We start from the raw sequence: 12,706 nt of genomic DNA, 5'->3' as shown, positions 1-12,706 counted from the left end.
TACTTACAAGTTTGAGTCCATTTTGTGATCCGATAGGATAATCGGGACTGGATCTACAGTTAAAAGTGGTATCCGAACCACTGTGCAATGCGCCTTTACATTGATTAAAAAAAGAAAAAAAAAGTGAAAAACCTCTAAAAGATCTGCGTCTTTCCCGGCATTGGACATCCGGATTGTTATTCTTACGGATAATACCGTGCGTTCATTTCGATCTGCAGCCGAGAGATCGGGAGAAGCGTGGCGGGCGGCGCTGACGGAGATGCCGACATTTGCGGCCTATAATGCCCGCTTTTTTTTATAGACATATGCAGACATTTATATAAATATTGCAAAACGATCACTAACCTGTGTTATAACACGCAAAAGTTCTTCTGTAATTCATCCAAATTCTGCTCTTATATGCACAAATAAATACGCGTTAGAAACGATGTTAAGAGCCACAGATAATAAGACATTTTAATCATAGTTTTGACCAGTAACGTCCTGCTTAAGTTTATATCCTTGAAAGAGTTTTGTGCCGATGGGGATCGTTTGGAGGTTTTGAATGTGCAACACTGTATCAAGATTACGCTGTAGAAGAAACCGTTAAAAGTCAATAGTGTTCGTGAGCTTCCTTGCAATCCGAAATCTCCGAGCTCGAGTTTTTTGTTCCTTCGCGACTAGATGAAGACAGAGTTGTAAATATAGTGGCGAGCAATGTAAAAAAGAGCGTGTTAAGTTCGTACTGTGCGCAAGAGTGTTATTCTTGGTTACTTGCAGTTACTTGTTTGTGTTATTGTAGTGTGTATGTGTGACGTGTCAGTGAGACGATTGGAATGCCAGCCGCAAGATTCACGTTAGAACAAAGATTTTTTTATGTATGACACGTACCTACGTGAAAACAAACTCGTGTCGAGACGTGTGTAGGTACAGAAATTCCCATGCGTTTCAACTCCACACAGAGATACGGTTAGACATCTTGTCCTTAAATCACGAGAAACTGTATCGTTAAATTTTAAAACACCTAAGCAAAAACGACGGATTCTAACCGAAGCAAAACTCGATGATATTGGTGCAGCGTTAGAACGTTCTCCAAACAAACCTCTACGCCGTGTTTCACAAGAGGTGGGCGTGTCAAAATCATCGGCACATACAGTCACTAAGCTACTAAAATTAAAACCATACTCTTATAACACAGGTTAGTGCTCGTTTTGCAATATTTATATAAATGTCTGCATATGTCCATAAAAATAAGCGGGCATTTCAGGCCGCAAATGTCGGCATCTCCGTCAGTGCCGCCCGCCACGCTTCTCCCGATCTCTCGGCTGCAGATCGAAATGGACGCACGGTAGTATTTTAGATGTCAACAGTGAGTCTGTAATTGTTTCTTGCTAGCAATGATCGTAGCAAATATACCTTATGATACAAAATTATACAAATTTATAAAAATATACAAAATACAAATTGTACAAAATATCATGACTGATCAACGCATACACAAGATGTTTACCTTTGGCTACATTAGAAATTGAAGGTTTTCTGTATCTGTTCAGAGATCATCCTTCCAGAGACCTGTGGAGTAAAAAACCCTCAATATAAAGGTTACCGTGTGTTCTGACTGCTCCCTTATCCCCTCGTTGGAACTTTCTCGCAGTTAATGGTGGTTCTCTTTCCAATGGTGCTTTACGGCATGTTCTTCGTATTGCTTATAATGAGCAATCTGTACTCCCGCCTAACTTGTGTGTTAAATTTTAACGCCATGAACATTACGTTCCAGCGAGTGGATTATCTAAAGGTGAACGCTTTTGCGTCAGTGTTTTGATGCGTTACCAAGTGCTGCTCTCAGGATGCAGCTGGTAACGAATTATTGATGTAGCATTAGTGCCTGGAATTACCCATGCTCTGGTGAATCGCGGTCAATCCTACAACGACGGGTAGTATGTATTACATCATACTTGGATAGAAAACTGAATTTGCAAACCGCATTTGCCCATTAATGAAATTAATAGGTCAAGGAGTCGTACAATTTCGAGCACTACAAGCACTTGAGCGTTTTGAGCACAAGAAGTTAGTTTTCCATATTTGAAGTTTTTGTTACTTTCATATATACATATTGTAATATTTCAGTAATACTTAAGAGAACTAGAACATTTTCGTTCCCATCATTATTATTTTATAATAAAATACACCTTATTGAATTATGATTTCAAATATGATTTCATATTGACGAATTGATACCAAAACCTTTTATATTGAGGAAAAACAATTCCTCCAAATTTATTCAGTTCCTTAAATTAGAATTTGCTTCAGTCATAGCCGATAGCTTAATTAATTCACACCAGTTAATATCGCCAAGATATAAACTAGCTCGTAAGTGATGATATTTCCACATTAAAATACTGTATTATTCATCATAATATAGAAGTTTTAATCAGTTATATCACTATATTTCTACTCCATCATGCTCAAAATATTTGCAATATTTTATTGATGAAGTGATCATTTTAACATAGAATTGTATCGCATAGACTAATCATGCAAAAGCATGGATATTGTTATTCTCAGAAAAATGTTAATCAGTTTAGACAAGCGTATGGATTATCTTCCCTCCCTCCTGTTTCTCACAAAATTAAGATATAATTTGATTCGTAACAGACTTCCAATACAATTGTGTAAAATTTCGTTCAATATACAGCCTTACATACAAGAAATGAATATTATATTTTATCCGGGAAAATATTAATTGCACATTTTAGCTTTACAAAATTTAAAAAGTTACAAAATTCCATTTTAGGTTACAACAGTTTCAATTGAGCTTTGCTAGTGTATGTTAGTCGTTAGCCTTTTCATTGTGTTGAAATATTTCTGCTGTTACATAGACAATATCAAAAGCATAACCATTCTTATTTTGAATTCAAAAGTTCGTGGACTTGGAGGAATGTAGAATTCGCACTTGATTGATTGATTTGTTTTGTTTTACTTCGCTTTTCTGCCACTTTTGGCTAATTGCGAAGATGTTGATATGGTATTATGCAATTGATGAAGGGACATTCACAAATAACATCCATACTTGTAAACCCGTTTTCATTGAGTTCTAGCATCACGTTACCTCCTGACTTTAGAGCGGTTTAAATTCCCATAAGCCTACGAACTGTGGATTGAAAGAGTTTCGCTTTTTTGAGGTTACTGGCGAACATCGTTTGTTTATTCATAAAGCATCCATTCCACTTTGTATAATTTCCCATTGTGACCAACGCATGGAAGCCCCCGAAGCGACACGCTAATCCCCTTTTCCCCGAATTGAAATCCATCGTCACGTCACGTTGCTGGAGGTCAAATGAGGGAAGAGTAATTTCGTTAGAGCTTTAATTTCTTTTTGCGAGTGTCGCAACGCTGGGGTGTAGTCCGCTGGAAAGTGCTCAGCGATAGACGAGATCATGGATGTTCGATATGTAACCTCAAATGATGTAACTGGTTGAGTAACGAAGTCGTAGTGAATCGAACAGAATTATACTCTATCCCGAGAATCTCGGAAGCAATCACAACAAACTTTTATGAATTCTAAGACTAATAAATTGTATCATTTTATTTATTACACCAATTCACGAATGAAAACAAGTGTCTGCGCAAGCAGTGACTCGAATGAGCTCGACCAATGAACGCGTGAGAAGGTGAGTGAGTGCATAAAGAAAAAAATGCGACTGCAACTACCAGCTGTTGTGAGCAGCGCGTACTGCTTTGCTCCGCCCACTCGCTTTCTCCCCTTTCCTTCCGTTGTGCGTGGCCTTGCCCTAATGGCAATATTGAAGTTGGAGAATATATTGTATCGTGGCTTGACGTTCAGTCCAGTTTCAAGACACAGTGCGACATGTGGCCGGTTGAATACTGTATTTTTTGTCGTATCTCCACTTTTCGACCGAGATGAGTTGACCATATTATTGTCTTCCTTACAGGTTAATGTGTCACGTTCCGAAGCGACGCATCAGGCTGTCATTGATGAATGAATTGTATGAATTATCAACATTAGTAAAATGTTTGCTCAAATCTTGTAATGTATTCCAAATCCACGTAAGTGAAACTTTAATCAGCTCTACTGAAAAGTTAGTGCAAATGGACATACGACAAAATAGTATTCAGCCGTCGATGTTCTAAACCTTGGTAGTCGTGACGTGAGTAATTTTGTCTTGCGAGTCCCGTGTTCTCAAAGTTTCTGAGTTTGGATGGGAGAGGTTTATTCTCCAAAATAAAAGATATGATATTTTCATATTTATACTCCTGTCTCGGGAATCTGTGGAGCGAGCGAACGAAAGTCTCTGCGCAAGTAGCGACTCGATAGGGCTAGACCATTGAACACATGCGAGGGAACGGGATTGCGTGGAGGGGAAAAAGAGACTACCAGCCTTTGCAGCAGCGCGTATTGCTTCGGTCCGCCCATTTGCTTACTTTCCTTCTCTACAGTTATGCGTGGCCTTGCTCCAGAGATTCCCGTGACAGAGTATATAATGTGGGTGTGAGTGTTTATAATGCATCAGTTGACATTCACGCTTTCCTGTATTAGTTTGGAGTATCGACATTGTTGTGGTCCGCGTGTGAAATTCCATTCCCTATTGTCATTTTACTCCCCGTTGGTAGTTAGTGACGTTGACCCTCGTACGAAATTCAAGATATTCCTTTATTTGTCTTAAAGTGCCAATTATCCATTGTGTGGGGTAGTAGTGTCATGGATTTCCTCCATCTTACGAAAGCGCACTTGGCCAATATTTTTCATTCTCAATAATATTCGAATCTGTAAAAACCTTTTTTGTTGTTATGATGTATTGGTCAGTGGGCGGAGTGGTGACCTCAGTTCATGTATACGTTTTCCTTTGTCTTGGATAAATTGAACTTTAAACATGGGGGGGGGGGGTGAATGAGAAAGGTCCTCACACGTTCACGATCTAATTTTGATTGATTGATTGGATTACTTTACATCTCTTTTCTGCCACGTTTGGCTAATCGTGATGATGGAGATGAATGATGATGAGACGAGATGAAGGGACAACCACAGAAAATATGGGTGACACGACACAATTCCCACAGAGGAATGTCCGGTCACCAGAGCCTCGTTAGTCTGCAAAATGTTCAGTCTCATTTTTGTCATGCGTTAATGGTGTAATTAGTGCCACTTTTCGAATACATAAATGAGAACGATTAGACTTCAGCCTTTCTGAAAAAATATTTGTGTTGTGCAACACCTTGTAATCATATCATTAAGTATAATTTTTACAAAAGGTATGTTTTTTTTACGTTCCAAATTATTATAATTGTTGAATTTGCCCAAGACCAAAATTTGCACTATAATTAAGCTTCATTCGAGCATGTTTCCTAACAGTGTCCTGACCATCTTCATATCTTTGTCTCGGCGTTTTGAGTACACAGAAGCCTCTACTGATATGCACGAATGACAAATTTGTTTCACGCATCCATTGAAGTAAAAAAAAAGTGTACGAGGCAGTGGCGGAGATTAGGTGGGCGATGGAGGCAGTTGCCCCCCCCCCTATTTTTCGCCACTTTTGCCCCCGAACTATGCAATATCTTATCTACAAGGGAAATATACTGTCTTTGCCCCCCCCCCAGTTTTGGGCTACGGGAAATTACTAATTTCCGGTTCCAAACTTCCAAGTGTGAAGAATTGCTCAGTACAAAAATAATTCACTTATATTATGTAGTATTATAAATAATATAAATAGATGTTAATTAATGAATAATATAATTACGTGTTTTGGTCCTTTTATGTATGTGTAGCAATTGTACGCGTATGTGTGTAACCTGTTCTATATGTTCGGTAACAGTATGTACCATTTAATTTTTTGTATTGTTTGCCCCGGCGCCTAGGTATTTCCAGTTTCCTTCATTGTTACAAATTAATGGTTTGATTTAATGTTTTCACTTCGTATACAAGCACCCGAATACTAATTTATTCCACATCTTTATTTTCAGGTTAAAGCATCCAAATATTGTGCAGTTGCTGGAAACGTATGAAGATAAACACAAGGTTTACCTAATAATGGAATTGTAAGTACAATTTGATTTATTTGATTTCAATATAACGTGAAAGGAATTAAGAGAATACATGTATGAACTTTATTACGCACTATTTCGATTGCTTCAAAACTTAGCAGTAATCCTAAAAAGTGTCCCTTCGCATTCCAATACAAACATATTAAAGACAAGTCTTTTATTTGCAATGTAAAGTGAATTTTATAGAGCAGGATTATTAAAACGGAAGACAAACGTGTTTGAAAGAGCTGTAGCTGGCGATTCGTTGTGTTTTGCAGTTTGATTGTCCTCTGCCCTGCGGAGTAAACTATCCACAATAAACACACACACACTCCCAACTGGTACAAAAAATATGCTGGAATGTGTGAATATAATTTTAGAGTTGAAATGCTGAAAGGGACATGCTACAAAACATTGTGTATTCAAACACGTAAATAAATACCAAATTATATGTTTTAAAACTGCTAATGGAAGGTAGTTTTTTTTTAATAATTTCTCTTTGAGTGCACATATTTATATTGTTTTTTACTCAACTCATCTCGTGACTAATGCAGCGGTTTCGTTCGTTTATGAATGTAAATATTTCTAGATCTTCGGTTTAAATCATTGCAAAGTGGTATCGTATCGTAGTGCTAAAATCCGAATGTCAGTACCAAAATATAGCTGTGAATAGAAAGTATTGGCTATGACATTAATGTAATTATCATGTCCTATTCTAATTATGTGTTCCATCAGCTGTGAAAGACCTATTCAGCATACACAGTGCTTTTTAAAACTAGGATCTTTTATTAATTATTACATTTTTCAATGAATAAGACAATTGTCGTTTAAAGTTTCTTCGTTAAAATGAAAAAAATCCCGTCTACATGCTACATCAAGTTTCAAATGCAAGTTTGATGGGTTTGTAACTTTGACCCACAATTTATTAGTCTCGACGATGATGAGGGCGTTGTCAAGAAACAGCACACGTCGTGCGTGGAAGTTCGAAGTTGCTGACTAATACAATTTCAGATATACTCGATACTTAATGTTCTTGAAACGTAAAATATAATCTCAATCTCTCAAGCCTCACCGTCATGAAACTACATGAAACTGGAGTGGACTGTCCTTTCACTTGATATCAATCGGAGCAGCTCGTTGGAAGTTTGTTAGACATTACAAACTATTTTTAAAAGTGCTAACTTTAATATAATAGTCTAGTGTGCATGCGAGGAATGATACAGAGACCGAGACCATCTTTCAAAAAATCGAGACCTTCTAGACGGAACCAATAACGAGACAAACGTTTGTAAAATGGAGACGAGATCCAAGAGTCTTATTTTGTTCGAAACTTTAAAATAAAGTAGAATTTAGTTTAGGAAAATTCCGTCTAAATCAATATTTATTTTCTGTGCGACATATTCAGACATTCCAAGGTGCTTGGTTTATATGTCTTATATAATGTGCAAGAAAGTGTTTTATATTTTCGTCAACCAGCATTTTTTAATATTTTAAAGTTTCTAAAATTAGACTCGAGACTTTTCCTTCAAGACCAAGACGAAATCGAGATCTTTTCTTGGAACCCGAGACGAGATCGAGACGTATATTTCGGGATTCAGATTACGACGAGGCTTTTCCTGCGAGAAAAGAATTTGAATTCGTGGATTGTGCCCCTGATTGACAATCCACCGAAGAGAAAGTATTGTGGGATTTTCTGTTTTATGGGTCTTTGAAACTTCATCCTTCGTTGGTTTTGAGACAAGGCAGCAATTGAAGTGTCACATTACTACAATAGCACGAGAATATTCAGCAAATAATAAACAACGCTACCGCTCAAGTTCAGGTACCCTGTATAGCTCTGATGCAAATCTCTGGATATCGCCGTAGACGACACGTTTCGGTTGCGAACGTACCACAGTTAATCATCATACCTTTATTGCCTTGTGGTCGCTCCATGGTCTGGAGCTGACGTCGAGGAGTGAGCGTTCTATTTCCCAGACCACCAACGAACTTAATTTGTAGCCAGTCTTACTTGTGGAGTCTTGCACCACCATTGTTTCAGCTAGTAGGCTAATTGCCGGTCTTCAAGAAAAGCGCAGGCCGTCCCATGTGTTGGCGAGATGGAAAGGAAATTATCCATCAAAGCTCCGTCATGCTACACAAGCATACAAGGAATTGTTAATGGGAATAGACTCATGTTTCGAGTCCATTTATTCTGGTTACTCTTGTATTCGCAGCCCCGCCCATTTGACAATATTCAGGATGTAACCTAGCTGGGTTTTAATCGCCCAACGTATCTTTGACGATTCTGGACTCAATCGAGATCTCAGCAAGAGTTCTTTTATATCGATTAATTATTTCTATGATATCATCACTTGCTCTTATAGCAGGGACTACACCTGGAAGGCAATATTTATGTACGACCCCCAGCGCGAGTTAGGTATGCGATTTTGGCTTTAAGCACACGCCCAAATTCTGTTGGATTCGCTTACGAAATACAAAATAATGTAACTTATCCAAAAGCAAAGTAATTGCTTCGCTAATCTGGAATTATAAAGCTATGAAAGGCATTGCTAAACTTTTTGGAATTGTGATGGAATGCAAGTCGTATATCGTGATACATGAAAAGGTGCATGAAATTAATAACACAATAAGCATGTGTGTTGTAATTGCTTTTAGCTAGGTTGTATCCATAATAGTTTGCATTATTTTTCTGCGTTAGATTCAACTAAATTATCCTAGTGATCAATCAGAACTGCTGGTTTGTTGTAATTTAAGTTGTATAGGCACTGCAATGAAATCATATTAGAAACTATGAATCAAATTCACTTGATTATGTAATGCCTCGTACTGTGGTATACGTTGACTTACGTTCGAAACTCAAAAATTTAACTAATTCCCTTCCGAAAGTTATTGCATGAATATTTGCAACGTGCATCAGGGCGACAGAGACCCTGGTTCAGTAGCGATATGTCAAGCGCATAACATGCCGACATGCCAGATTGCCGCCGGCAGACAATTGCGGACCAATATTGATTAATTTTACAGGATGCCCCATCATATATTTGGCTTGGTGAGCTACGATCCCAACGTAGCGATGAAAGTAGCAAGGTTTTGTCCATTCCAGAAAATACGATGGATCTAGTTGAGAATCATGTTGCATAAATTCATTATTTATGCGTTTCGTCTATTTTGTATAGAATACAAGGTATATAAGACGCCAGTTTCATAATATAAAAAAATATTAGTAGCAATATCACTGTATTAAACATATAAGACAATATTGCTTAAAATACGGTTTCAATTAAACAGGCGAGTGTAAACTACAATGGGAAATTCTCAAGCACTGACATTTTGGGAAGTGTACACAAAACACTGTAAATTGTTTTCAAAATGTATGCAAATTATTCCTCATTTAGACAATTTTTGGCCTATATTTTGGCGGGAGAAACCTTTATGAACAAAATTTTCTAGTCGATTCAAGGCTTGAATTAATCTCTACTACGACTTTCTTCAACGACAAAATTTTTGGGTAGATGTCGGAGTAAAGAAAGAGAAGTAAATATGTTTCGTTCGTCGGAGCCGACCTCCTTGGCGGAGAGGTTAGCACATCTCGCTACGACGCCAGGAGTCCCGGGTTCGAATCCTGACCTGGGCATGGATCTTTGTGTGTGTCCATTCTTCAATTTCATCATATCATCACTCCTCCCCATCTTCGCAAATTAGCCAAAAGTGACACAAGATTGCGAAGTAAGATAAAGCAAACCAATCAATCAATCAATCGTTCGTCGGAAGAGCTATGCAAATCTTTACACGCCACTTTGCGGAAATTTGTGTGTCCATATTTAATAAGGCCTGAGTTTATGCAAAGAATTTGCATTAGCAAGTTAAAGGAAATAAAAATATAAACTCGTAGAATGGAACTCTAAAATTTGCTTGAAATTTGTTTATTCTTGCGGAGCGTATAGAAAGAAATATTTTAACAATATGAAATTTAACTTATATTTTTCGTTGGTGCTGTATTCAAGTAATGCGATGTTTGTTAAAAGATGATAATAATATAGAAGATTTGGGCGCAAATACTCAATGTATGTGCAAGAGCAGATAATATCTAGATTTAAGTTAGGCTATGTCTTACATCTCCTGGTTTTCTAGACTGGAGTCCACCACTTAGTGTATCGCAATGGCACCTCAATTTGTTATGTCCAGTATGTATTGCAATGTTTATTATTCGTAAGGTAATTTTTCATTACTAACCGATCGATGAGACAACATTCTCTGATACGCGTACGAAATGAACTGTCCCTGAAGCTTTCTCTCCTCGATATTAATTTCGATGAACGCAGAAGCATCGTAATTAGCGGTTACCACTCTTCCATTTGTTTTCAAACAGTAAACCATTTTAATTAGTTCTCCATGTTTTTCCCTTTCAAAACTAAAATTCATTATGAAATTGAAAATCACAATTAATTTTATACCTGTATGCTAAGAAAAAGCTAGTCATCAAAATAATATTACCCAATGTTGGGACAGTTTTTTTTGCTTTCTAGAATATTGGGAATGCAAGTTTTTCAGCTCCGTGGCATAGTGGATGTATGCGCTACGTCGTCAGGGGTCCCGGGATCGAATCCTGGCCAGATCATGGGTGTTCTTTATAAGTGTCCCTTCATAAATGTCATCATATCATAACTCATCCTCATCTTCGCGATTAGCCAAAAGTGGCAGAAAAGCGAAATAAAAGCAATCAATCAATTAAAGCAAGATTTTCATCACTCATATATCACTTTAGTTGTAAGAACTGGATGAGTTTCCTGTTTAATTGTTAACAACTTGAAAATGAAATCTTTCCCATAACTAAAGAATACCATTACTTAAGTACTATTATGTACAGTACAGTAATATTTATATCGCTAATTGTGAACATATGGCAGAAATTATTTTTCCATCAACATATGTTACGCATATTCTATCTTTGCACGAGTAGCAATTCTACAGTTACATTAAAAAAGTTGAAACAGCTCGTCTACAATTTGTAATCGCGGAGAAATATTTATTTTGTGCTCTCCTCGTTATCGAATATGGATTCATCATGCAAGCGCAGGCCCCCGTGGCGGAGTGGTTAGCACATCGCGCTACGACGCCAGGGGTCTCGGGTTCGAATTCCGGCCTATGCATGTATGTTTGTGAGTGTCTATTCATCAATTTCATCATATCATCACTCATCCCAATCTTCGCAAATTAGCCAAAAATGGCACAAAAAAGCGAATTAAAATAAATCAAACAATCATGCTAGTAAGAAAATCAGACTACACAGCGTATAATTTTACAAAAACCGAACAAGAAATACTTTTACTCTAGAAATAACACCTGTTAATGCTAAACCTATTGATGGATCAGAAGTAGTGAACTGAAAAAAAAACTAGTCCCCCAAATTTAAAATAGCGAATACTAAAAATATGCATGGCCATCATCAGTGTCTACCCTAGGAAAATCTCTACGAGCATTATCATCATCATTTACAAAGTTTGGAATAATAAAATTTGTTACTGTTTAGAATGACTTGCAGTTCAGAACTCTCTAGCTCTACTAGCTAGGACGTACCGAGAGGATGCAACCCCTCAGAAGTCTTTTAAACAGTTGTACATGAATAAAGCATGAAAAATTTGTTCTTCGTCCACATCTTTCATATCGCAACATTTCAATTGCGAAGCTCTCCACTTCTTTCCCACAGTGCTACGTAAACAAGGGACATCGTTTTGTTGCAATTCATTTAAGTATCTGAAAAGCGCATCAGCTCTCATTCAAAGTAAGTTAAACCTAATTTGATATTGCCCTTCAAGTAACTGGGAAAGTCTCATTACATGTTTCAGGAAATTGTAAATCACTGCGTGAACGTCAAATTGGATAATGTCTAATCCATACTTTAGATATTTTTCATGAATTTTAGTTTGCAGATAGATTTCGTGAGAAAAACATTATGATCAGTGCACGTACTAAAATGCACAAAAATATTTTAATTTATCTCATCCTAAAAAAATTCATAGTACATACTAACTGAACAATTAGATATGGCGATCACCTCGAAATGTCAGTAAATATATATTAAAATTCAACAGGATATCTGCACTAAAGCATGTGTTTAAATGGGTAAGAATGTGAAAAACGTAAATTAAACTTTTACTAGAAACACATACGTAATCCACGACAGCAGAGTGTCGTGAATTACCAAAACAAATATTGGACGAAACCAGTATAATTGGCCTTCATAATATTCCATGAGTATTCCCTCTGCTCTCAACGAAAAAGTGGGTTAAAATATCTAAATGTGTACATGTCTCTGCTTTATATTCAAGGTGCATAGCGTTACATATACAGTAGGTTTAATTAATGGTGTAGGTTTTCATAATAAGCAAAGTAACCCAAAAACATAAACATTACACGTGTGGTTTCTAATTTTAACGAGAATGTTGTTAGTCGAATGTTCCAAAAAATGCCAAGTTAAGGAGAGTAATATAGAATAGTTTCAGATACAAAGCACAGTTTCAAAATATGAAGTAATTAAAACACATTTCCTTGGAAAGATTTGTTTTTAATATATGTTTTTCAACATTTGAAAACCTTGCGCGTGCACACACACACACACACACACACACACACACACACACACACACACACACACACACACACACACACACACACACACACACAC

General features: G+C 37.1%; 1 protein-coding gene across 4 annotated transcripts in view; it reads left to right on the top strand.

Annotated features, from left to right (window-relative positions):
- Positions 1-12,706, top strand: part of CaMKI (Calcium/calmodulin-dependent protein kinase I) — a 687,397-nt gene that overhangs the window by 455,383 nt on the left and 219,308 nt on the right. For all 4 annotated transcript variants that reach the window (XM_083117582.1, XM_083117581.1, XM_083117580.1 and 1 more), the window contains one exon: positions 5,959-6,033. In XM_083117582.1, coding sequence (XP_082973708.1) covers positions 5,959-6,033 — 75 coding nt within the window. The remainder of the gene's footprint in view (positions 1-5,958; positions 6,034-12,706) is intronic.

This window comes from Lepisma saccharinum, chromosome 2 (genome assembly GCF_977018435.1).
Source record: "Lepisma saccharinum chromosome 2, izLepSacc3.1, whole genome shotgun sequence".
NCBI lineage: Eukaryota > Metazoa > Arthropoda > Insecta > Zygentoma > Lepismatidae > Lepisma > Lepisma saccharinum.
Note: the sequence above shows the minus strand (reverse complement) of the source record. Positions and strands in the feature narration are given on the sequence as shown.